Source organism: Danio rerio, chromosome 17, assembly GCF_052040795.2.
Source record: "Danio rerio strain M-AB ecotype USA chromosome 17, GRCz13ab, whole genome shotgun sequence".
NCBI lineage: Eukaryota > Metazoa > Chordata > Actinopteri > Cypriniformes > Danionidae > Danio > Danio rerio.
The window spans coordinates 2,524,404-2,550,000 of record NC_141037.1 but is presented as its reverse complement, the minus strand read 5'-3'; the positions used below and the strand labels follow the sequence as shown (position 1 = coordinate 2,550,000).

Below are 25,597 nucleotides of genomic sequence, written 5' to 3'. Positions count from 1 at the left end.
TTTTTTTTTTTCCCCAATGAATTGATTGTAAATGGATGATAATTTTTATTGATCCTAAATGAATGATCTTTCATAAAAGCGGAGTGGGTAACTTTGAGTAGCTTTCCTTCAAGTGAACACTGCTGTTACTGCCCCAGTGTGAGATTATTCTGAAGTACAGTCCACTGATGTTATCGCGAGACTACTGGACCATCGACAACCTGCCTGACAAACACACACACAGACACAAAAAGAGAGAGAAAGAGAGAGAGAGACACAAACACACCGAGACAGAGAGAGAAATAGGGAGAGAGAGGAAGAGAGAGAGAGAGAGACACACACACACACACACACACACACACAGAGACTCGACCAGCAGAACCAGTCTCCACATCTGGAAACACATGACACATAGTGAGTGTGTGCGAGCTTATATACACACACACACCCACACAAACACACACACAGTGGACAAACGCGTTTTATCCGCGACGCTCGGAGTTCCGCTAATCCTTTAAATGTTTTCGGTGTAAGTTTAAACAGAAAAAAACACGTAAAAGTTTTATTTCTGCACTACAAAAGCGACCAATCACGAGCTCGACCGTCAGGAACATTTGAATATATTATAATCTTTATATAAAGTGAAAGAAGAGAAGAAGTTTCTCCGAGGAACATATGGCATAAAGACACAGCTGGAGATTTGAGGCTGATGTCAGAGCAGCTGACTCTACCAGATCTCACACACACACACATATACACGGGCGCGCGCACACACACACACACACACAGACAGGCGCGCGCTCTTTCTCTCCGCTCACATGGACGGGCGAGCAACTGCGCTCAGCTCAGTCTGAAAGTCCGCTCTTCTTCGCGGAGTTTGGAGAAGATGTGTGCGTGTTTGTAGATGTGTGTGTGAGAGAGATCTGCATGGCTGGATTTGCTCTTCTCCTCCGCTGCTGTTTGATGAGAAGCGCAAACTGAAGAGAAACTCGCGGATTTTCGGGGTAAGCTGATGCTCGACACACACACACAGTGTTTATATGCGGACAACTGGACAAACATCGGCGCAATCATGTACACTGGCTTGTGTTATTGAGGTAAAGTTGGGTTATATTTTCGCACTTGGTTCATTTTTGAACAGTGACAACTTGTGACAGGATTGTTTACAATACTACTTTAATAATTGGGTCTGAAATTGCGTATATGTTTGACTTTAAAACAACATTAGCACCATTTAACTGACTGTGAACAATGTTTTGATAGTCATTGGCTGATATTAACATTTCACTATGTTGAGTTAGTAAATAATACTTTTCTGATATTATATTATTGAGAAAGAAGTCATGCGAGAGTTTAAAACCAACTTTACCTCTAATAGTTAGGTAGAAAATCGTCATTTAACATTAATTTATAGCTAATGTAAGGGTCAGTTCACCCAAAAATTGAATATTCTGTCATCATTCACCAGCTTTGGCTTGTTTCAAACCTTTATGGCTAGCTTTCTTCTGTCAAACACAAAATAAGATATTTTGAAGAATGATAACTTCCGTTGTTGGCCCTAGTATGGAAGTCAGTGGTTTTCATCATTCTTCAAAGTATCTTCTTTTGTGTTCAACAGAAAAAAAAGACACTGAAACAGGTTTATAAGCACTTGAGGGAGAGTAAATAGTGACTAGTTATTTATTTTTGGGTGAACTACCCCTTTAATTTTTTTGGGTGTATTAAAACAACCCAACATTGTTTAAAGTGTGTGTGTTTTTGAAGAAATGTGTGTTTATACTGTTGCAGCATTGCAAAAATACACTTAAAAAGTGAGTTTATTTAATGCAATGTTGGGTTAAACATGAACTAATTCAATGTTACACTCCAAAAATTATTTTTACTTATTTAAAAAGAGCTGAAAACACAATTCAGGAGATTTGTTTGGGGAAAACAAATTTTTTTATGTTCAATCTACTTAAATAAGTAACATTAACTTAATGCATTTGTGTTCATGAATGAATTGTGTGCATTTTTTACAGTGTAGTTTAATTTTATTTAATAAATAATATATATTTGTATTCATTTTAACTCTTGGATTTTTGACCCAATCTTGGGTTAAACCAACCCAGCATTTTTTTGAGAGCTTCAAACACTTGTTTTTAGTAATATTGTAACTTCTAGTGATCTATCTATCTATGTGTTCTGATGTCCACATGTTGAATTCTGTGAAATATATTTTGTATATATAAATGACAGCATTAAATGCACTCTATAATATGCTGTTTTCTGCCTCGTGCATTGAATTAGAAGTGATTTTAAGGCTGTAATGAGATTATTAGACAGCTGTTTGTGCATTAAAGGTGTGCATTGATGTTCTGCACAGTAACATGACGTTGCTTCAGTTTGTCTAAATCGTCTTTTGCATTGAATTGGAGGATATGATTTGAAGGAAAAGATTTATTATCTATAACTCTCAGATCATCTGATGAATTTGTTTGATGTGCATTTAGAAAAGCAGCTGGATAACCAATAGATTTGAGTTGTCGCGTTTGTCTTCAGTGACCTGTCAAATTATTATTGCAGATTAAAAACTCAGATTCTGAGCTCATTTAATGAAGCTAAGTTTTTAAAGCATCATTTACAGTGATATTGTGTGCTTTTATTTGTCTGTTTTTTGGACTAAAAGTTATTTAAAAAACCTAATCTATGTTTTTAACTCAGTTTGTCTGTTGTATCTGTGCATTAAAACAGCTTAGAAGCACACTTTACTCCGCTCTTACATTTCATTACCTGTGTGTCAGTTGCGTGCCTGCTAAATTAAAAGTGTTTTCCTATTAGATTAATGCTTTTTTTTGCTTTTTTAAAGCAGAATTTTATCGATTTGATGTGCATTTTTATAGAAAAGCAGCTTAGAAACTATTATTAATGTACAGCAGTGTGACTTTGCTCTTAAAAGCCTGTCATTTGACAGCTGTTTGACATGCATTTAGAAAAACATCCTGAAAACTCAATTAAGACTCAGCTGTTGTTTGTCTTTGCACTCAAGACATTTTCAGTGACATAAAAACTCTACTTCAGAGTTCATTTGTCATGCATTTAAAAGAAAAAGAAGCGGCTTGGCTTGTGTTTTAAATGGGCTTTGGTGTGCTTTTGTTTGTCTTCAGTCATTTGAAGAACCCTAATCTTGAGTGCATTACAACCTTGACTGCTTTTGCATTGCATTACCTGTAATGTCAGCATGCTGAATAAATAAATTCCTATTAGATCAACGATCATTTTTTGCAGACTAATTGATCATTTTTCTGTTCGATAAAGCACTAATTCAGATTTGACAGCTGTTTGATATGTACAAATCAGCTGATTTCTTAAGTCACTGCTGTGGTTTGTCATTTTCTGTGACATGGACATGCTACTCATATTTAAAAAAGCAGATTATAACCTCTAGAGTGGTGTTTTAAATGGGTTTGAGTCTGCTTTTGTGCATATTTTGGCCTGTTTCTTAAACTAAAAGTAATGAAATTATAATTCGGAACTTGTCTGGGCATTAAAAACAGCTTAAAAACACACGTTATATGACATTACCTGTTGCTAATGCATGCATTTTGAATTAAAATTGATTTCCTATTAGATCAGATTTTGTACAAATTTTTATGAAAGTAGTTTTTAATGTAGTAGCATGACATTTCTCTTGCCTGTCTTGTGGTTTTCTGAAATAAAAGCCTGTGGTTGTGAGCTTATTTGACAGCTGCTTGATATGCATTTTAACAAGCATCTTGATAACATATATTGAATTTACAGTGATATGGCATTATGCTTGTTTGTTTGGTAGTCTACATGCCTGTTTCTTGAACTGAAAGTCATTTTAAGAAAGATAAACTGCAATCATGAGCTTGTCTGTTGTCACTGTGCGTTAAAAACAAATTAGAAACACTTTATTATGCATTCATTGCATGTGTGTCGGTGGCATGCTGAATTAGAGGTGATTTCCTATTACCGACAAAAGTTTGTTTTTCTTTTAGTGGACTAATAATTATGATTCTAAGTGAATACTAAATATGTATAGTATAACATTGCTTTAGTCTGTCTTGAAAAAAAAGGCAACATGGTGGCTCAGTGGTTAGCACTGTGGCCTCACAGCAAGAAGGTCGCTGGTTCGAGTCCCAGTTGGGTCAGTTGGCATTTCTGTGTGGAGTTTGCATATTCTCCCCGTGTTGGCGTGGGTTTCCTCCGGGTGCTCCAGTTTCCCACACAGTCCAAACACATGCGCTGTAGGGGAACTGAATAAGCTATAGTGTATGAATGTGTGTGTGTGTGAATGAGTGTGTATGGATGTTTCCGAGTACTGGGTTGCAGCTGGAATGGCATCCGCTGGATAAGTCGGTGGTTCATTCTGCTGTGGCGACCCCTGGTGAATAAAAGGACTAAACCAAAGGAAAATGAATCAATATCTTGAAAAATAGTAATTCACATGTTATAGCTGTTTGATAGTCATGCAATGTTTATTTTATGAACATCACAGTTTTAATAATGTTCTGCATGCATTTTCTGACATAAAAACTGTGCATGCATTAAAATAAAATCAGATTGGCAGCTCAGAAACGGTGTCTTAAATGTGCTTGCATCTGCTTTTGTTTGTCTTCGGGCCTGTTTCTTGACGTTTTTGGATCACTAATTATGATTGGTGCATTTGATTTGCTTTTTCATATACAGTAGTATAACATTGCCCTGTGGGATAAATAAAAATGGACAGCTGTTATAAAATTGACATGCAAAAAGCATGTGGAAAACCTCATTTGTTAAGTCACCACTGCTGTTTTTCTTTGCATTCATTTTCTGTCATAAAAAAGCAGCTTGGCTTGTGTTTTAAAGCAGTGGTTCTCAAAGTGGGGGTCAGGACCAACCGGGGGGTTGCAGGACAATCAGGAGGGGTCGCTTGGTGATTTGCAAAAATCAAATTCCTTTTATTAAACTATTATAATTACCATATTTTATCTATATTCTAATCTACTTGGGCCTATTGGTGTGTGTGTGCGTTTGTATATTTACAACCACCTCAGAGAATATTGGGGGTCGTGAGTCACTGGCATTGTTGTTTTAGGGGTCAGGAGCTGGAAAGTTTGGGAACCCCTGTTTTAAAGGAGTTTTGGACCTGTTTCTTAAACTAAAAGTATTTTTAAGAAACCTGAACTGTACTTTTATGACAAATTATTTAACAAATTATGTTTCCACTATTTAGTATAGAGTACTGCAACAATGCTTTTGCCTGTCTTGTGATTTTTTTAAGATAAACAAAAATCTAATTTATAATATGACCTGACAGCTGTTTGATAATTGATATAAAAAAATAAATAAAATAAAAAATGACTAATGTTTTGCTTCTTACACTTTACATACCTGAAACTTTCATACAGCACTTCTTCATTGTTGCTCTTATAGTTGTGTAAATTGCTTCCTTGTCCTCATTTGTAAGTCGCTTTGGATAAAAGCGTCTGCTAAATGACTAAATGTAAATGTAAATGATATACTTGCAAAAAGCATCCTGAAAACTTGAGTTCTTAAAACATCACTGCTGTTTCTCTTTCCATTCATTTACTGACATAAAAACTGTGCATGCATTTAATAAAAAAAAGCAGCAGTGTTTTAAATGAGCTTGAATCTGCTTTTGTTAAACTTCTGACATCTTTCTTAAACTTAAAGTGATTTAAAGAAACCTAAACTGATTTATTTTGTATAAATGTGTCTTAATTTATGTGTATTTAAAAACCCTTTTAATATCCAGTAAAATACCATTGCTTTTTTCTGTCTTTTGATTTCTGTGAAAGATAAAAATTTGACAGCTGTTCATGCAAAACTCATCCTTTTTCTTTGCATCCATTTCTGACAAAAAAAAAAAAAAAAACTGTGCATGCATTAAATGAGTTTTGGATCTGCTTTTGATTGTCTTCTGGGCTGTTTCCCTTAACAAAAAGTAATTTAAAGGAACCTAAACTGTATTCTGTTGTCTAAATCTATCCTAATAGATGCACTTTAAACGTTTTGATATACATTAGTTTAACATAGCTTTTCTCTGTCTTGTGATTTTGTGTGAGAAAAAAAAGTCAACAGCTGTTATGTGTATGCAAAAATCATCCTGAAAAGCATACTTTTCATGCATTCACTTTTTAACATAAATAAAAAAAATAAAAGAAATATCAAAGTTGACCTGACAGCTGTCTGATATGCATGCAAAAGCCTCCTGAAAACTGCATTTCTTAAGTCACCTCAGCATTTATTTTTGTTGCTTTTTTCTGACAGAAACTGTGCATGACTTTATTTTAAAAAGCAGCTTAGTTGTGTGTTAAATGGGCTTGGGCCTGCTTTTGTTAACCTTCTGGCATCTTTTCTGAACTAAAAGTCATTAAAAAAATAAACTGTATTTTGTTGTCTAAAATTGCTCTAATTGATTAGTATAGCATTTCTTTTGTTTTGTGGTTTTCTGTGAGAGGACAAAAACTCAGCAGCTGTTTGATAAGCATGCAAAAAGCAGATTTTTCATGCATTCATTGTCTAACATAAAAACGATGTATGCATTTATTTAAAACAATAAATAAAAGAGCAGCTTGGCTTGTGTTTTAAATGGGCTTGGATCTTTATTAAAACTAAAAGTCATTTAAAGAAACCTAAACTATTTTTTCCCTCCTGAAATCTGCTTTCATCCTGTTTTTCATGCATTTATTAAAATCTCTGCATGCATTTATTAAAAAAGCAGCTTGGCTTGTGTTTGAAATGGGCTTGGATCTGCTTTTGGTCACCTTCTGGCATCTTTCTTAAACTATACGTAATTAAAAACCTCAACTGTATTTTGTTGTCCAAATTTGTCCTTATTGATTTTTTTGTAACTTTTTATTAAACTTTAGTGTAATATTTCTTTTATTTTGGGGCTTTCTTTGAGGAAAAAACTCAGCAGCTGTTTGATATGCATGCAAAAAGCATCCTGAAAACACATTGGTCATGCATTCGTTGTCTAACATAAAAACGATGTGTGCATTTATTTAAAAAGCAGCTTGACTTGTGTTTTAAATAAGCTTGGGCCTGCTTTTGTTCACCTTCAGGCCTGTTTCTTAAACTAAAAGTCATTTAAAGAAACCTAAACTCCTATTTTATTCCTCCTGTAATCTGCTTTCCTCCTGTTTTTCATGCATTCATTTTCTAACATAAAATCTCTGCATGCATTTATTAAAAAAAAGCAGCTTGGCTTGTGTGTTAAATGGGCTTGGGTCTGTTTTTGGTCACCTTCTGGCAACTTTCTTAAACTAAAAGTGATTAAAAAAAAACTCAGCTATATTTTGTTGTCCAAATGTTTCCTTATAGATTTTTTTGTAACTTTTTAACAAACTTTTGTGTAATATTTCTTTTATTTTGTTGTTTTCTGTGATAGAAAAAAAGCAGCTGTTTGATAAGCATGCAAAAAGCATCCTGAAAACACATTGGTCATGCATTCATTGTCTAACATAAAAACGATGTGTGCATTTATTTAAAAAGCAGCTTGGCTTGTGTTTTAAATGGGCTTGGGTCTGCTTTTGTTCACCTTCAGGCCTGTTTCTTAAACTAAAAGTCATTTAAAGAAACCTAAACTCTAATATATTTCCTCCTGAAATCTGCTTTCCTCCTGTTTTCATGCATTCATTTTCTGACATAAACACTATGCATGCATTTATTAAAAATGCAGCTTGGCTTGTGTTTGAAATGGGCTTGGATCTGCTTTTGGTCACCTTCTGGCATCTTTCTTAAACTATACGTAATTATAAACCTCAACTGTATTTTGTTGTCCAAATTTGTCCTTATTGATTTTTTTGTAACTTTTTAATAAACTTTAGTGTAATTTTTCTTTTATTTTGGGGCTTTCTTTGAGGAAAAAACTCAGCAGCTGTTTGATATGCATGCAAAAAGCATCCTGAAAACACATTGGTCATGCATTCGTTGTCTAACATAAAAACGATGTGTGCATTTATTAAAACAAAAAGCAGCTTGGCTTGTGTTTTAAATGAGCTTGGGCCTGCTTTTGTTCACCTTCAGGCCTGTTCCTTAAACTTAAAGTCATTTAAAGAAACCTAAACTCCTATTTTTTCTGCTTTCATCCTGTTTTTCATGCATTCATTTTCTAACATAAAGGGCTCTATTTTGACGGTCCATGCACAGAGCGCAAAACGCAGGACGCAAACACTTTCAGGGCGTGTCAGAACGCATTTTTGCTAATTTACGGATGGGAAAATGCGCTTTGCGCCATGGTGCATGGTCTAAAAGGGTTGAGTTTATTTTCTTAATGAGTTATAGGTGTGTTTTGAGAATAAACCAATCAGAGTCTCATCTCCCATTCACATAGCCGGCTGCGTTGCGCCATAATCGCATTCGCTATTTACAGGACGCAAAGTAAGTCTAAGTGGAAAAAATGAGCATTTCACAAGCAAACAGTTGACAGTTGAGAGTTTTTTTTAACAGAAAACTGTTAAACAGAGCATCTACTGCGTGAGAATGAGAGATAATGGATCACTTTCACTTTCACTCTTGGATAGGGAAACCTTTACGCACAGACATCAATTAGCCCATAAATAATTAATTGCGTTTGTTAAGTGCAAATATTTTTCAAAACTATTTCTAAATTCAGTTCTAATATTCCAGCAAATGAATAAATGAACATTAATAACGAAGTGTGCTCAAAAACCTGAGTTATATCCTAAAACACATGCTGTGCCCCATATAGTCTAAAACCTGACAGGTGGACAAATCTAAGCTTGTTTTTAATAAAACAAATATAAATATGGATATAATAAATAATACTGCTAATAATAATAACATTATACAAAAACAAATTGTTATGAATGAACTGAAAAAGCCTCCCGAGATGAAGACATAAAAGCAGTGATTTTTCATATTTATGTAGGCTAGAAAATAATATGTTTTGTAATATTTTAATCATTTATATTTATATCCTATATCTATTCTTATTATATCCTATATATATCCTTAATATTTACATTTGTTCATATGTAAAGATATTTGCCTATTGCTCTCTTGTGTGTATTAAGCAGTGTGTAAGCGAGGCGTAACTCTGTGCTGGAGTTTAGACCGGGTTTGTTTTGGTCTAATGAAAAATCTATTATAGTTTCTCAAAATAGCAACGCGCCAGCGGTCCGCCTCAGAACGCCTTCCTTTTTACACCAGAACGCCTATGAGCGCACAAATGAGCACTAATGCATTTGCTATTTAAACAGCGAAGCGCAACGCCTCAAAACGACTCTTGCGCATAGCTGAAACTAGCAAAAGACTACTGCGCCACGCCTTGCGCCACACTGCGCCGGGTGTATGATAGGGCCCAATATCTCTGCATGCATTTATTAAAAAAGCAGCTTGGCTTGTGTGTTAAATGGGAATGGGTCTGCTTTTGGTAACCTTCTGTCGACTTTCTTAAACTAAAAGTCATTAAAAAAAAACTTAAACTGTATTTTGTTGTCCAAATTTTTCCAAATTTTTTTGTAACTTTTTAATAAACTTTAGTGTAATATTTCTTTTGTTTTGTGGTTTTCTGCGAGATTAATGCATTAATTGGTCATGCATTCATTGTCTAACATAAAAACGATGTGTGCATTTATTTAAAAAGCTTGTGTTTTAAATGGGCTTGGGTCTGCTTTTGTTCACCTTCAGGCCTGTTTCTTAAACTAAAAGTCATTTAAAGAAACCTAAACTCTAATATATTTCCTCCTGAAATCTGCTTTCCTCCTGTTTTCATGCATTCATTTTCTGACATAAACACTATGCATGCATTTGTTTAAAAAGCAGCTTGGCTTGTGTTTGAAATGGGCTTGGATCTGCTTTTGTTTGTCTATAAATGTGTCCTTAAGTCCACATGTCACGAATGGCCACCCAGCGTTTACTTAACATCCAGTTTTTCCTGTTTTTTTTTCCCCGTCAGGTTTTCGTCCATAAGAATGGAGTTCCCCGACCACAGCCGGCAGCTCCTGCAGTGTCTGAGTCAGCAAAGACAGCAAGGTTTTCTCTGCGACTGCACGGTTCTGGTAGGAGAAACTCGTTTTAGAGCGCACCGGGCCGTGTTGGCCTCCTGCAGTATGTATTTTCACCTCTACTACAGAGATCAGCTGGATAAACGAGACGTAGTGCTTTTAAATAGTGACATCGTGACGGTTTCAGCGTTCAGTTTGCTGCTCGAGTTCATGTATGAAGGAAAGCTGGAGTTCAGTGCAATTCCTGTAGAGGACGTCCTGGCGGCGGCTAGCTATCTGCACATGTACGACATCGTAAAAGTCTGCAAATCCAAACTAAAGGAGAAGGAGCTGCTGCCTGAGGAGCAGCAGAAGGCCAACGGTGTCAATTATGTGGCCGAAACCTGCGTCCTAACAGCTGGAAAAACAAAAGCGCATGTCAGTAGTTCGGCCTCGTCCCAAAGGTCCCGGGATGACACGGACTGCGCGCTGGATTTGTCTTTGAAGCCAGTGTGGATTGGGGAGTTTTCAGGACAGCTGGCCCTCGACAGCCAGCAGCAGGACACCCAGACACTTGTTAAAGAGCAACACGACGTGCTGTCAGAGCAGGAGGACGCTGATCCGGCCAGCCCCGAGAGCCGGCGCTTTGGGAATAACGGCAGGAGTGCGGCGGTGACAGGGTTCAGTGAACTCTTCCCCCGAAACAAGCATGAGGATCTGATGGAGGAGGAGCTGAGTGGTGTGCGCTCGCAGCGGCAGCTGGGGGACAGTGAAGGAGACGATGAGGAGGATCTGGCATCCTCAGACATCTCCACATCAAGGTTATTATTCCTATAGTGGTTTACATTTATTTATTTTTTATTTATTTTTTGCATATTCATTGTTCATTCTTTGTTTTGTATTTATTTATTTTATTTTTTGGAGACGATGAGGAGGATCTGGCCTCTTCAGACATCTCCACATCAAGGTTATCATTATTGTTGTGGTTTGCACTTATTTATTTCATATTTCTCAGTTTTATTGTATAGGACTACGGTTGCAATCAGAATTACTCGCCCCACTGTTTGTTTTTTTCCCTAATTTCTGTTTAACGGAGAGATTTCTTCAACACATCTCTATTCATAATAGTTTTGTTAAATCTTTTCTAATAACTGATTTATTTTCTCTTTGCCATGATGACAGTAAATAATATTAGACTAGATATTCTTCAAGACACTTCTATACAGCTTAAAGTGACATTTAAAGGCTTCACTATGGGTAATTAGGGTAACTAGGCAGGTTAGGGTAATTAGGCAAGTCATTGTATAGCGATGGTTTGTTCTGTCGACTATCGAAAACAAATATAGCTTAAAGGGGCTAATAATTTTGTCCTTAAAATGGTGTTTAAAAAATTAAAAACTGCTTTTATTGTAGCCGAAATAAAACAAATAAGACTTTCTCCAGAAGAAAAAATATTATCAGACATACTGTGAAAATTTCATGGCTCTGTTTAACATCATTTGGGAAATATTTAATAAAGATAAAAAATTCAAAGGGATTTAATAATTCTGACTGCAACTGTATATGTCAATGCACTTAATCACTAGGCTATTGGAGCAGACATAGATTTGCATTCATTCATTCATTATTTATTTTTTAAATTTTTTTTAGTTTAACTTATTTTTAGGTTGTTCATTTATTATTTCGTTTTATTAATTAATTTTTTATTGTGTTATTATTTTATTTTTGATTTTATCATTTTTTATTTTATTTATAGATTTGCATTCATTCATTCTTTATTTTATTGTTTTTTTATTAATTTTATATTTTATTTTTTGAGACCACAAGGAGGATCTGGCCTATTCAGACATCTTTAGACATTGTAGTGGCTTGCATTTATTCATTTTTTTTTCCAGTTTGGTGTATAGGACTATATGTCAGTGCACTTAACCTTTAGGCTACTGGAGCAGACATAGATTTGCATTCATTCATTCATATTTTATTTATTTATTTTATATTTTACTTTATTTTATTTGAGATGAGGAGGACGAGGATCTGGCCTCTTCAGACATCTCTAAATCAAGGTTATTATTAGTATAGTGGCTTGCTTTGATTTAGTTATTTATTATTTTTTGCTTATACATTATTCATTACATAGATTTACATTCATTCATTCTTTATTTATTGTTTTTATTAATATTTGCTGTTGCTATTATTTTATTTTTATTTTATTTTATTTGAGACGAGGAGGAGGATCTGACCTCTTCAGACATCTCTATATCAAGGTTATTATTATTGTAGTGGCTTGCATATATTTATAATTTTTTTTCAACTTTATTTTATAGGACTATATGTCAGTGCACTTAATCCCTAGACTATTAGAGTGGACAGATTTGCATTTTTTTATTCATTCATTTTTTATTTTATGTTATTTTATATTTTATTTTATTTTTAAATTTAATAAAAAATTTTACTTTATTTTATTATTTTATTTTTATTTATTTATTTTATCAATTTATTTAATTTATTTAACTTTATTGTATGAGACAATAGGTAAATGTGGGAACCGGGCATCGAACTTAGTGCTATATGTTGGGACATAACCACTAGGCTATTGTAGAAGACATAGATTTGCATTCATTCATTTATTATTATTTAATTTATTATTTTATTTTAGTTATTTAATAAAAATTTTTTGAGAAGACAAGGAGGATTTGGCCTCTTTAGACATCTCTACATCAAGGTTATTATTCTTATAGTGTCTTTTAATTAGTTATTTATTATTTTTTTCTCCTAGGACAGTCACAAATCGAGCGCACTTCCACATTGCACAATAAGGTCAATAGGACAGAAGAATTAAGACCAGGTTATTATTATAATGTCTTGCATTTATTTATTTATTTTTCCCTAGAAATTCTTCAGCTTTATTGTATAGGACAGCAGGAAAGTGTGGGAGCGGAACTAGGCTATTGGAGCAGACATCGATTTGCATTTAGTTTTATTTTGTTTAGTTTTATTTTATGCAGTTGTATTTTATTTTATTTATTTTATTTTATTTTGTTTTACTTTATTTAATTTAATTTTGTTTTGTTTTGTTTTATTTTATTTGTTTTATTTTGTTTTACTTAATTTAATTTTGTTTTATTTTATTTTTTTATTTTGTTTTATTTTGTTTTACTTTATTTAATTTTGTTTTGTATTATTTTATTTTATTTTGTTTTATTTGATTTTGTTTTATTTTGTTTTATTTTATTTTGTTTTATTTTATTTTACTTAATTTAATTTTGTTTTATTTAATTTTATTTTTTTGTTTGTTTTATTTTGTTTTACTTTATTTAATTTTGTTTTGTATTATTTTATTTAATTTTGTTTTATTTGATTTCGTTTTATTTTGTTTTATTTTATTTAGTTTTATTTTATTTTACTTAATTTAATTTTGTTTTATTTAATTTTATTTTTTTGTTTGTTTTATTTTGTTTTACTTTATTTAATTTTGTTTTATTTAATTTTATTTTATCTAGTTTTATTTTGTTTTGTTTTATTTTATTTTGTCTTTGTTTGCTGAGGAGGATCTGGCATCCTCAGACATCTCCACATCAAGGTTATTTTTCATATAGTGGCTTGCATTCATTTATTCATTCATTTTCAGCTTTATTGTATAGGACAGTAGGAAAGTTTGGGAGGCTGTAATTGAATTTGGCACTTAACCACTGGGCCAGGGGTGTCCTGCAGAGTTTAGCTCCAACTTGCTTCAACACACCTGCCAGAAAGTTTCTAGTATCTCTAGCAAGAGCTTGATTAGTTGGTTCAAGTGTGTTTGATTAGGGTTGGAGCTAAACTCTCCAGGACACCGGCCCTCCAGGACCGAGTTTGGACATTCCTGCATAGGCTATTAGCGCTGACATAATTTTGCATGCATTTATTTGAGTTTTCAGCTTTATTGTATTGGAGAGTAGCAACAGTGGGAGCCTGGAATCGAACTTGTCGAATATGTCAGCACACTTAACCACTAGGCTACTGGTGCTGACATAGTTTTGCATTTATTTATTTTTTCTTTAGTTGACACATATGTAGTAAGTGAGGCAGCCGGGATTAAAACTCAGGTCGCTGTGAGTCTCATATAAAACAGTGCATGTGACCACTAGATTATTGGCGCTGGCATAGTTTTGCATTAATATTTTTTTTCTTGAGGGGTTTTCTACCTTTATTGCTTTGACTTAATTCTGCAATGCTGAAGTGTGCTGATTTTTGCGATTTGTTTTAAATCTTCTGATTCAGTTAATGACTGGAGCGACTATGAATAATAAATGTTGGAAAACTACTCGCGCTACAAACAAGTGTGTTCATGACTGTAAAAAGTTAAAATAATATAACATGACAATGTAAGCAAAATCAAGCAATCAATTATCAAGCAATCAACAAAAGTCAATGGAAATGAATGAGAGCCTTGAGGTCTCGAGCCAATAAGATTCAAATGGCTGCTCTCACACGAAGAAGAAAGGTCAATAGGACAGTACAGTTGAGTCCGCAATGTGTGGGAAATCGAACTCAGGTTACTTCAAGTGCTATACGGCTATACTAGACCAGTGGTCCCCAACCTTTTTATCACCGCCGACAGGTAATTGCTTGACAAGGGGTGGATGCTAGGCCATCATCTGTTTCCTCAAAGGATGATGAGCTGATAAAACATTGCTGCAACTCTTATACAAGTTTTATTTATGGAAACTGCGCTGCATTGTTTGGGTGTTCTTTGTCTGAGATAGTCTACCGAAACCTTTATATTCCATACAAAGTCTGAAGCTGATTGGTCAATTTTTGTCACATGACTCACGGTGCGCTTGTGGCAGTTGAGATGTTTTCAACTGGGTGCGCCTGGAAGATGCGAGCGCGTCACTCTGAATATAGGTGCGCAAGCGGCGTGTTCTCCAGCAGTTGATCTTCTTGCACAGACATGCTGGATTCACCTGATTTGTTGACAAATAGATTGCGCATTCATTTCTAGGTAATTCGCGTGTCCTTCACAAGGAAACTGTCCAAAGACGTCTGTTTCTAACTCGGTTTCCTGCTTGTGGGTTAAATTTAGGCGCTCAAATGACCGAGACGTAAGCGAGAGAGTACGCTCATTTTTCAAAATAAAAGATCGTCCAGATTCAGATAATAAATAAAACGGAAACATTTCATGATTTCTTGTGTGGCCCGGTATCAGTTGATCCACAGACCACTGCACTAGACTCTTGGAGCAGACATTATTATTGTTTAGGACAGTAGAGACAGGGACGTGTGGGAGCTGGGAATCGAACATGTATAATATATCAGCACACTTAATCACTAGGCTATTGGCGCTGACATAGTTTTGCATTTATTTATTCATTCATTTATTGTATATGACAGTAGAGTTAGAAGAGGAAAGTGTTGGAGTCAGGAATCGAACTCTGGTCACAGTAGCCGCATTTCCACTGTCGGGCCAGTGTGAGCCAGGGTTTTTATCGGGCCGGGCCAATCGCCCGGGAGGTTGAGCAGTGAGACCGAAATCATGTTGCGTTTCCACTGTCTGGCTCAGGGGCGGACTGGGACAAACTTTTAGCCCTGGCACTGTTGCCACACCAACCCACATTACCACAACGACACAGCCCCACCCACGGACACGCACATTCACTATTTATTTCGGTGTAAAGATGATGAAATAATATGACATTCTTGCCAGATTTTGATTATGTCTGGGTAACCTTGCATTGGGTCGGCCCATCTTGAAACCAGGCGGCAGTTGCCGATTGGGCCAAATGCTTAACATTTATTATTATTATTTTTATTATCATCATCATAATATCACAACTAGCAAGAGATAAAAGCTGTCTGCACTTAAAAACAATACATACTAAAAAAAAAACTGACCAGCCCACATTTAAAAATTGGTCCGGCCCTTCTGGCATTTGCCAGAATTGCCAGATGGCCAGTCCGCCCCTGGTCTGGCTAGTAGCTTGCAAACCCCGCCCCAGAACATCCTCCGAATCAAACGTCACACAACCCGCCCACTTCAGCGGGAATCAGGCAGATGAAGCTCACCATCACATCATCACCAAACCATTAAAATAAAGACAACCGAAACAAACAAATGACATGTTACTGTACAGCAGTACACTATATGTTTATACGCACAGGCCTGTGTGTTTCATTCATTATATCCATTTACTCGCCGACCAACTGTTGGCATCGAACATCAAGTGGTTTCGCCATTAACGGAGGGACCCTGCGCAGTGAGCGCACCATCTATAATATAACACCACTGAAATTCTCCGGTAACAACTCGGTATGAAATGTACTTTATAACATCCTCATTTTGATAGACGCTGTCAAATATTCAACCCAAATGTTCCGGAGAGACCTGAAACATTTTAATATTTCCCTATAGGCCAGTGGTGCTCAACCCCGTTGCTGGAGATCGACCTTCCTGAACAGCACTTGATAATTACAGGCAGGTGTGTTTGATATTGGTTGCAACTGAAATCTGCAGGGAGGTCGATCTCCAGGAACAGGTTTGGTCACACCTGCTATAGGTTATATGACACTTCATAGGTAAATCCCCTTTATTTAAGGATGTTGGCATGTTGCATATTATTCTGTGATCTTTAAAGGTTCAGGACACCCTGGAGAACTTTTTTTTTTATATTAACAGATGTGTGTGTGTTGAGCATCAGTTAAGACAATGTTAGCACCTGTCAGCTCTAATTGTGGGGAAAACTGGATAATTTTGAGCTTTTGTCAGCTCATTTCAGCTTCCGGGTTTAAAATGATTTTTGGGGCGGGATCAAAATCGGCGACGTAGCGCAGTACTGCAAGTGCAATGATGACGCGTCGGTTTCTCATTATTATTCATAGCGGAGTTTTCTTATCCTATGAGAAGAGCCGGCTGCTTAATTATTCATGAGACCTGCCAGAGTCAAGCCCGAGCTGTGAGACACGTCACGGACCCACGGGCACACAGTATTTAGCCGTTCATGAAGGCTCATATGCGTTTGTTTCCATGATCCACGGGGTTTGTTGCATGTTTTCCCCCGCGATCTTGTCAGGGCCGATCATACAGCAAAGCTGTGTGTGTGCTGCTAGCATTTTTGTCGGGAGAGCAGCACGAGAATTAGAGAATGGCGGACGCTGTCTTTTATCAGGAGTTCATTCACATTCAGACACATCACTGTGCTGCTGTGTTCGCCTAAATCCTCCAGATTACCAGCAGGGTTAATGGTTAAAATAGACAGGAGACCTGCTGCACTGAGTCTGCTGGATACGGGGATTGAGGGAGAAGTCCTCATTTATAGTGTTTACATGAACACACTTATCTTTATAATGATATAAATTGTGGTTGTCTGTATATGAAATTACCAATAAGAAATGTAGCAGGGCATTAAATCACTATTTATTTCTTTGCATTTTAACATTGTAAACTATAAACTCATGCGTCTCCTCACGGTTTGTCTCATTTTGTGAGCTAGCTTCGTTCGCTCACGTTCTCCCCTGCTGGCCACGCCCACTCCAGTTCAATGCTCGCGAAGCTCCACGCCCATTAATCATGCATCTTTTGAAAAAATTCTAAAGTAGACTTGGGGGGTGTCATGGCCCTTTAAGTAAAGGGAAGTGTTCAGTGTGTCAGCACATATGAGCAAGTAATAAAATATAGCCTTGATTTCGTTGCGCTCGGCAGCATTCACTAATAAATCTCGACATTTACAATTTCATTTTTACATTTTACCACGTCATATGTAAACCATATAAACATTTGTTTGAGGACACAGAACACATTTTGTATTTGCAGTTTTCCCTGATGTGTTTGTAAAGCGGCGCTGCGCAGGACTGGGTGACAGAAAAGAAGGTCGTTTCTGCTTTCACTCACCCATAAATGCTCTGTTTGCATGATTTGATTAACATCATCATCTCCAAATACTTTATAAATAATATTTTAAACCTCCTCGGGTGTTTATTGCTCTTGGAAAATATCTAAAATCAGAGAGGCCTTTGTAAAATGAGAGTTTAAAATGGCTTGAAACGGTTTAATTTATATATTGTATATACAGTTGAAGTCAGAATTATTATCATCCCTGTTTATTTTTTCCCCAATTTCTGTTTAATGGAGAGAAGATTGTTTCAACACATTTCTAAGCATAATAGTTTTAATAACTCATCTCTAATAACTGATTTATTTTATCTTTGCCATGCTGATAGTAAATAATATTTGACTAGATATTTTTCAAGACACTTCTATACAGCTTAAAGTGACATTTAAAGGCTTCAATAGGGTATTAAGGTGAACTTGGCAGGTTAGGGTAATTAGGCAAGTTATTCTATAACGATCATTTGTTCTGTAGATTATCGAAAAAAATTAGCTTATAGGGGCTAATAATTTTGTCCCAAAAATAGTTCTTAAAAAATTAATAACTGCTTTTATTCTAGCCGAAATAAAACAAATAAGACTTTTTACCAGAAGAAAAAATATTATCAGACATACTGTGAACATTTCCTTGCTCTTTAAAATACCATTTGGGAAATATTTAAAACAATAATAAAAAAAATCAAAGGGGGCTAATAATTCTGCCCTCAACTGTACCTACATTTTTATAGCTTTTGTTTGCTTTATGTTGGTTTATTTATTTAATTTGCCTTTATTAAATCTGCTATTTGTAATTCTTTAAATGATTTCTATATAGGTTAGGGCAGCTGTTCTCAAACTTTTTTTATCAAGTACCACCTCAGAAAAAAATTGCCTCTCCAAGTACCACCATAATGACCAGTATTGAAATACAGTAGCGTAGCAAGCCCAGTAAAGCAGCTACAGCTCTGCAGGTCTAAAATGTGGCAGATTAATTTATATTATTAAGAATATTTATTATTGTCAGCCATTTTTAACATTATAAAAACTCTGAATGTTAACACTGTACTGTGCTTATATGTAAAAAAAATAAAAATAAACAAACGAAAAACTAAAAACGTCAACATTTAAATTGAAATGTGATTTTAAAAGCTGAAAATGGTAGGTTGATGTTCTTAAAAAGTAAAAAAGAAAAGTGCTAAATGTAGCGCCCTCAACGCCTGATGAGGGACAATAATGTTAATAAAAACACAGGAAACACGGAGCTGCTGCTGCTTCACGTCAGAGTCTGTGTATTGTTTTTTTAAATGAATGCACTTAAAAGTATACTTTCACATTGTAGAACAACATATGTAAACATCTTCACAGATATTATATATATACACATATCACAAAATAATCACATACATATTCCCTGCACATTACTGTTATAAATTCCTATAAAGTAAAATAAACTATTCACAGTTTAATTATTCTATAACACACACACACACAAAGGCTTATAACCGACCTACACATATATCTCTCTTTATATTTACATTGTAACCAACTATGGGAAATAATAGCACTTTGTGACTTTATAATTACTTTTGTAACAATATTCCCTTTGTTAGTTGTTGTTGATACGTATAATATACATTCACTTGACCGTTTCTACAGTTGGCATTTAAATCATCATATCATCATGTTACCGTTGGAATTACAGTGCAGAGCGTATATATATATATATATATATATATATATATATATATATATATATATATATATATATATATATATATATATATATATATACAGTTAATACGAACTCTTATATATATTAATATACACTATCGGGTTAATTTAATAGATGACACTTGTTGCTTTCATATCTCTAACGTATATTCAACACATTTTGATAACAATTTCAATATTTCATACCTGATGAGGGACAATAATGTTAATAAAAACACAGGAAACACGGAGCTGCTGCTGCTTCACGTCAGAGTCTGTGTATTATTTGAGCAGCAAGCCCCTCCCCCTCATTAAGTATGAAGTAGAAATAGCCAATCGGAAACATGTAAATCATAGCATCACATTACATTAATTTACAATATTTATTTTCTATTTTCTACTTAATAAAACGAAAGTGTACACACTAGAAAGACAAATTCACTTTGATTTTTAATTTCTAATAATTCGTAACCACTTCACGTACTTAAATGTAAAGTATTAACATATAGTAGCCAATTCATCAACACCTGGAAATGTTGCCTGGACCTCAGAAATAGAGGCTACATCTCATATAATAAATAATATGTCATATTTATATATAAATCATATTTTATTAATTTTGAAATATATGTAGCAAGTACATATGACATATTTGATATCTCTGCGTACCACTAGAAGGAAGCCCGCGTACCACTAGTGGTACACGTACCACAGTTTGAGAACCACTGGGTTAGGGTATTTTATCAAGATTTGACACTATTGTTTTGAGTCTGGACACGTCATTTGTGAAGTTTTTTGTCTTTCTCTTGTATTCAGATTGTGGATTATCTCCAAAATAAATAAAAAAAGAAAGAAAGCTGCTCGCGGCATCAACAAAGCTGTCAAGCGAGCGCTCTTTTGCCTGGTCTCAAACTCACATACAGGCATCTAAAGCGCACGTATCATACACAAACACCTTTTAAACTTGACAAACACTCTCGACAGCCTTTACTGGCTGCTGTGTCTGTAATATGGTGTAAAGATTAGTATGCGTTATTGAAACATCAAGGAGGACGCAGCAAAGAAAAGTCACTTATTAAATAAAAACTTTATTATTTTATGCAACAGCCTCACATTTAAAGGGAAACATAAGAGCGATCATAAGCAAAAAGACCCCCAGCCTAGCCTGTAAGGTGTTTTATAGAATAGTCTATCTTAAACTATCTTAAATCTTTTTTCTTTCCCTCATTTATTTATTTGTTTGCTGCATGTACTCGTGAGCGATTGGAAAACTAGTGTAATGGCGGCAAGCCATCTTTACCAGACTCGGGCAAAGTCCACCTCTCCTTTCACTCTGCCCTGAAGCCCCAGCCGGCCCTCTTTGGCCCAAGGTATTCGGCGGGCTGAAAAAAGGCCGGCCGCTGGCCCAGAGAAAGCCCCGCTTTGGCCTGATCAGGCCCCGGAAGTGACAGTGGAAACGCGACTGGCCCTGGCTCGCTCGCTTTAGGCACGATAGTGGAAACGCAGCCAGTGAATGCTATGTATCAGCACTCTTATGCTTAGTTCAGACTGCGTGATTTTAGCCCCGATTTTGGCTCGCCGACAGGTTTTGAGAAATCGCCGACAAATGCCTGAAATCACAGGCAAATCGCTGCTCGTGCAGGTGAGTGACAATCACACAGTGTGAACGATCAAAGACGCGATCTGAGAGAATCGCCGATGAGTCGCCGATGCCTGCGAGATATTTGGCGTGCTGAATATCTGGAGCTGTCGGCGATTCAAATCATGCCGTGTGAATTGAGTTTTGACTGAAAATAACATCAGCGATCGCCTACAGCCAATGAGAGAGCAGCTTTGACTTGTGTGTGTGTGTGTGTGTATAACTGCTGCAGGCCAGCGGGAGGCTGGGGGAGAAGTTAAAAGCGCTCTTTTTCGGTTTATTTGGACCCACGAAATGGAGGAAAAACTAGTGGAGGTTTGACAGGACTCAGGAGCACCCGTGTCTGTTTGACGTTTCATACAGAAAGAAATTAGTTTATGATCAACGTTGAGGAGAAATGGCTAATTCCCTTTAAACCCAGGTGAGCAAACATGTACATGTTCTACCCCATTAAAGGCTTCTTTCTCATTATGTAGTTAATAACAAAAGATAAAATACGTGTTTTTGGCAGTGAGACGTAGTTTGGACGAAGTTGTCGGCGATTCTTCCTATAGTAAAGTCATGCAGTGTGAAACCCCCTGTCACCGATCCATCTTGCAGTGTAAACAAAGCAGCGACGAAACGCCAGCCCAGATAGTCATGCAGTGTGAAAACATCTGTGACACGACTAGTTGGAAAATCATGCAGTATGAACTCGGCATTAACCACTAGGCTATTGGTGCTGACATAGTTTTGCATTTATTTATTCATTCATTCATTCATTTATTGTATAGGACAGTACAGTTGAGAGAGGAAAGTATGGAAGTCGGGACTCGACCGCAAGTGCTTTATATCTGTGCATTTAACCACTAGGATATATTGGTGCTTTTTGCATTTACTTATTTTACATTTTTTTCTTTCTTCAAAATGTTAACACCACAAATATATTTCTGCTGCTTTACCTTAATTTAGGTTTCCACTAAACTGAAGTTATACAAAGTTTAACCTAATATCTTTAGTCTGTTTATATTGATGCAAACTGAGATGACTAGAAATGTTCATTTGATTTGATTTGTTCATAATTAACTCTAAAAATCTTTTTGCTAGTTTTTATTTTAACCCCTTAGGGCTCAATGTGTTTTTTTCACATCCATTTTTCATTTCTCTTTGCTATTTGGGCTTATTGGAACCTAATTAGAATAAAAACCTAAGCATCATGTTTTGATATGATGTACTTTTAGAGACAAATTATGTCTATATATGTGGACTCGTGGTCCCAATTTACATAAAATAAACTTTCCCTGATTGTTTTTAATGCATTAATATCACATACATATTTTTTTTTACGTGTTTTGACTATCAGAGAGAAAAACAACACAAAATAGGGTCTGGGACATTTCATATGCTGCAAAACAGTTGCAGGATGACACTGTATGTCTGTAACCAAATATAAAACATTCAAAGTATTTTAAATAGCCACTTAAGAGCTCAAAATGTGCCGTCCGCATATGTGGACACTCAAGCCCAAGGAGGTTAAGTTATTTTTTCAGTGACTGTTGAATTTATTTATATTATTTCACCCAAAGCTGACAATTCTGTCATCGTTTATGAACCTGTTTGAGTTTCTTTCTTCTGTTCAAGAATTGTGAAGAATGCTGAAAACAAGCAACCATTGACCTCCATAGTCTTTGTATTCATACTATGAAAGTCAATGGATACAGCCTTCCAACATTCTTCAAAATATCTCCTTCAGTGTTCAACAAAAGCACCTCAGGTTTAGACCCACTTAACCCTTGTGTGTTGTTCAAATTGACTCATTTTGGTTGTGTTGGGGGCTGTTTTTGCCCAATTGACTTCTATTGTAATCACATGTATTGATTGCAAAGCATGACAGCGTATAATCATGCATTCCTGATTGTTGCTGGTTTTTCCTGTTGGGAAGAGGGACAATGTGCCATTTATACTGTTGATCATCAGTTGGCAGCATTAACCCTTTAGATTAGGCCTGTGCTAAAGAGTTTCTGTTTTTTATATGGAGTTCAGTGAAGTACAACAGCAGAATATAGTGTGTGTGTGTGTGTGTGTGCAGAAACACACACTGTGTTTACTGTGTTTTGAGAGCTGACATATCAAGATAAGTGCACAGACACACACACTCTCTATACTCCATATAACCATTTAATTCTAAGCCAGAAACTAAGCTTTTTTTTTTTTTTTTTTTGCTCTGCAACTGATGATCAGCAGTATAAATGACACATTGTCCCAGCAACAATCAAGAACGCATGATTATATACTGTCATGGCTTTTCCATTAATCAATGTGATTAAAATGGAAGTCAATGGGGCAAAAACAGACCCCAACATAACCAAAGGGAGTCAATTAAACCACTTAAACTCTGCGGACCCCGTACCGGGTCCATGACGTCATCGACTTTCGCTTCAAGATTTAAAGGGCTAGCATTGCACCAGACCCCCTTAAGTGGTTTCGTTTGAAAGTGTAGAATCTATATTGTATGCACATATGCATCACTTTGGTTTTTATTCTACTGTACAACAGTTATTCACACTTAAATACACAGTATTTTGGATACCCGAGCTGGGTATTGAACATTGGTTCATTTTTATATTTTTCATATGACACATGTACAAGTTATAACTCAAATGAAAGCTCTTGCCGGTGCTCATACGGTTCTAGCGTTCTCTTTACTGAATAATATTCACATATCAAACAGTTGCAGAATGAATCGCGGTGTTTCCATGGCGCAGAAGTGAAAACAATACATTTATGATCAATAAGCAGCCCCAGATAGCACAGACAGCTGTCATCTCTTACCTTATACTGTGCGCTTCAGGGACATTCTCCTCTGTTGTTGAGGTGATGTGCATAAGTAATGCTTTTATATGTCTGACGTGCTCCAAACACAGTGAATTATGTTTGATCAAACAAAAGAATAGTGAAATATGAAAACAATGATCGCTCCCTGTGGCTTGTACAGCACCTCTCATCAGTTGGAATACAATAACTTCTGCATAGATTATGGTGGAGACATTTTTCTTTGTTCCTATCATTACAGACATGTGCAGGAACCACCAACATTAATTACAGCACGCTAGACCACACAGAACCTAAAAGCTACACTTTCACATTTGAGTTTATAAAAAACAATACAAAAAGCGCCTCTTTTTTAAGTGTTTATAATAACACAGACAACATATACAGATATTTTAAACACTTTCAATAGTGTTTTATGAACATTCAAAGGGTTTTCTTTAAAATGATACCAAATTTTTGCATTTACACCTCTGCATGTGGATTTGGGAAGCTTTTAAATGTGGGTAGGCAAAATCCAGGCGGAAATCCCAAACTAACAGCAGAGTTTAACTGGTTAAACAATACACAAGGGTTAAGTGATTATAAAGCGGAGTTTCTTCTGTTGAACACTGAAGAAGAGGTTTTGAAGAATGTTAGAAGGTTGTAGCCATTGACTTTCATAGTATGAATTGTGAAAGTATTTTCCCAAAATATGTGTCAAGATAAGATTTGTCGCCAAAAATCATCCCATTTGCTGAAACACAGAGAAAGTTGTGGCCAAATTAAGCCTCCAAATCACCCGTCAGTGGATGAAAACGACCCAACAGCACACACGGGTTAAAGGAGAGTAAACAGCAGCTTCATTTAAATGTCAGCTTTTAATCTGTTTAACTAAAATGTATTTTATATGTCCAACATTTACCCTAAAATGCCCTTTTCTCTGTATGCAGTGGCGTCCTGCTGTCGTCGGCTGGTGCGCAGGTGTGTGTGTGTCCACTCTGCAGCAAAGTGTTCCCAAATTCCCACGTCCTGCAGCTCCACCTCAGCTCACACTTCCGGGAGAAAGACGGCGTGCGCTCCAAACTCTCCCCGGACGGATCCGTGCCCACGTGCTCGCAGTGCGGGAAGACCTTCTCCTGCATGTACACACTGAAGCGGCACGAGCGCACACACTCCGGGGAGAAGCCGTACACGTGCGCGCAGTGCGGGAAGAGTTTCCAGTACTCGCACAACCTGAGCCGGCACGCCGTGGTGCACACCCGAGAGAAACCGCACGCCTGCAAGTGGTGCGAGAGACGCTTCACGCAGTCTGGAGATCTGTACAGACACATACGCAAGTTCCACTGCGGCCTCGTCAAGACACTCGCCATCGGATAACACTGGAGCCAGTGTGTGTGTGTGTGTGTGTGTGTCATTAGCTGGAGGAATAATAATAAGCAGAATCATGATGATGGTAATATCTAGTATTTGCAAGGTGGAAGGAATGAAAAACACAACAATCATGTCTCTAGAAATCAACAATCTGATGCACTTGGGATTTTGACATATGCATATATATTTATTTATGCAATATATATATATATATATATATATATATATATATATATATATATATATATATATATATATATATATATATTATTTAAAAAAAAACATTTTTATTTATACAACAGTTCTGTC

General features: G+C 36.1%; 1 protein-coding gene and 1 long non-coding RNA gene across 3 annotated transcripts; both read left to right on the top strand.

Moving 5' to 3' along the window:
- The first annotated feature begins 797 nt into the window (after positions 1-797).
- zbtb42 (zinc finger and BTB domain containing 42) lies at positions 798-25,597 on the top strand. Of its 2 annotated transcripts, none has more exons than XR_015512928.1 (3): positions 798-983; positions 9,911-11,119; positions 14,596-15,641. XR_015512928.1 is itself a non-coding variant. In XM_087290071.1 (3 exons), the coding sequence occupies exons 2-3, from the start codon at positions 9,927-9,929 to the stop codon at positions 25,292-25,294; spliced, it is 1,260 nt and encodes a 419-aa protein (XP_087146197.1). In that variant the 5' UTR covers positions 798-983; positions 9,911-9,926; the 3' UTR covers positions 25,295-25,597. The 2 variants fall into 2 exon arrangements, 1 of the variants encoding a protein (XP_087146197.1); XM_087290071.1 differs by lacking the exon at positions 14,596-15,641 and adding an exon at positions 24,868-25,597 and having other exon boundaries at positions 9,911-10,759.
- On the top strand, positions 13,722-24,239 carry LOC141378497 (uncharacterized). Its single transcript, XR_015513002.1, has 5 exons — positions 13,722-15,479; positions 15,895-16,330; positions 16,472-16,549; positions 17,538-18,619; positions 20,223-24,239. It is a non-coding gene; the product is annotated as an uncharacterized LOC141378497 (long non-coding RNA).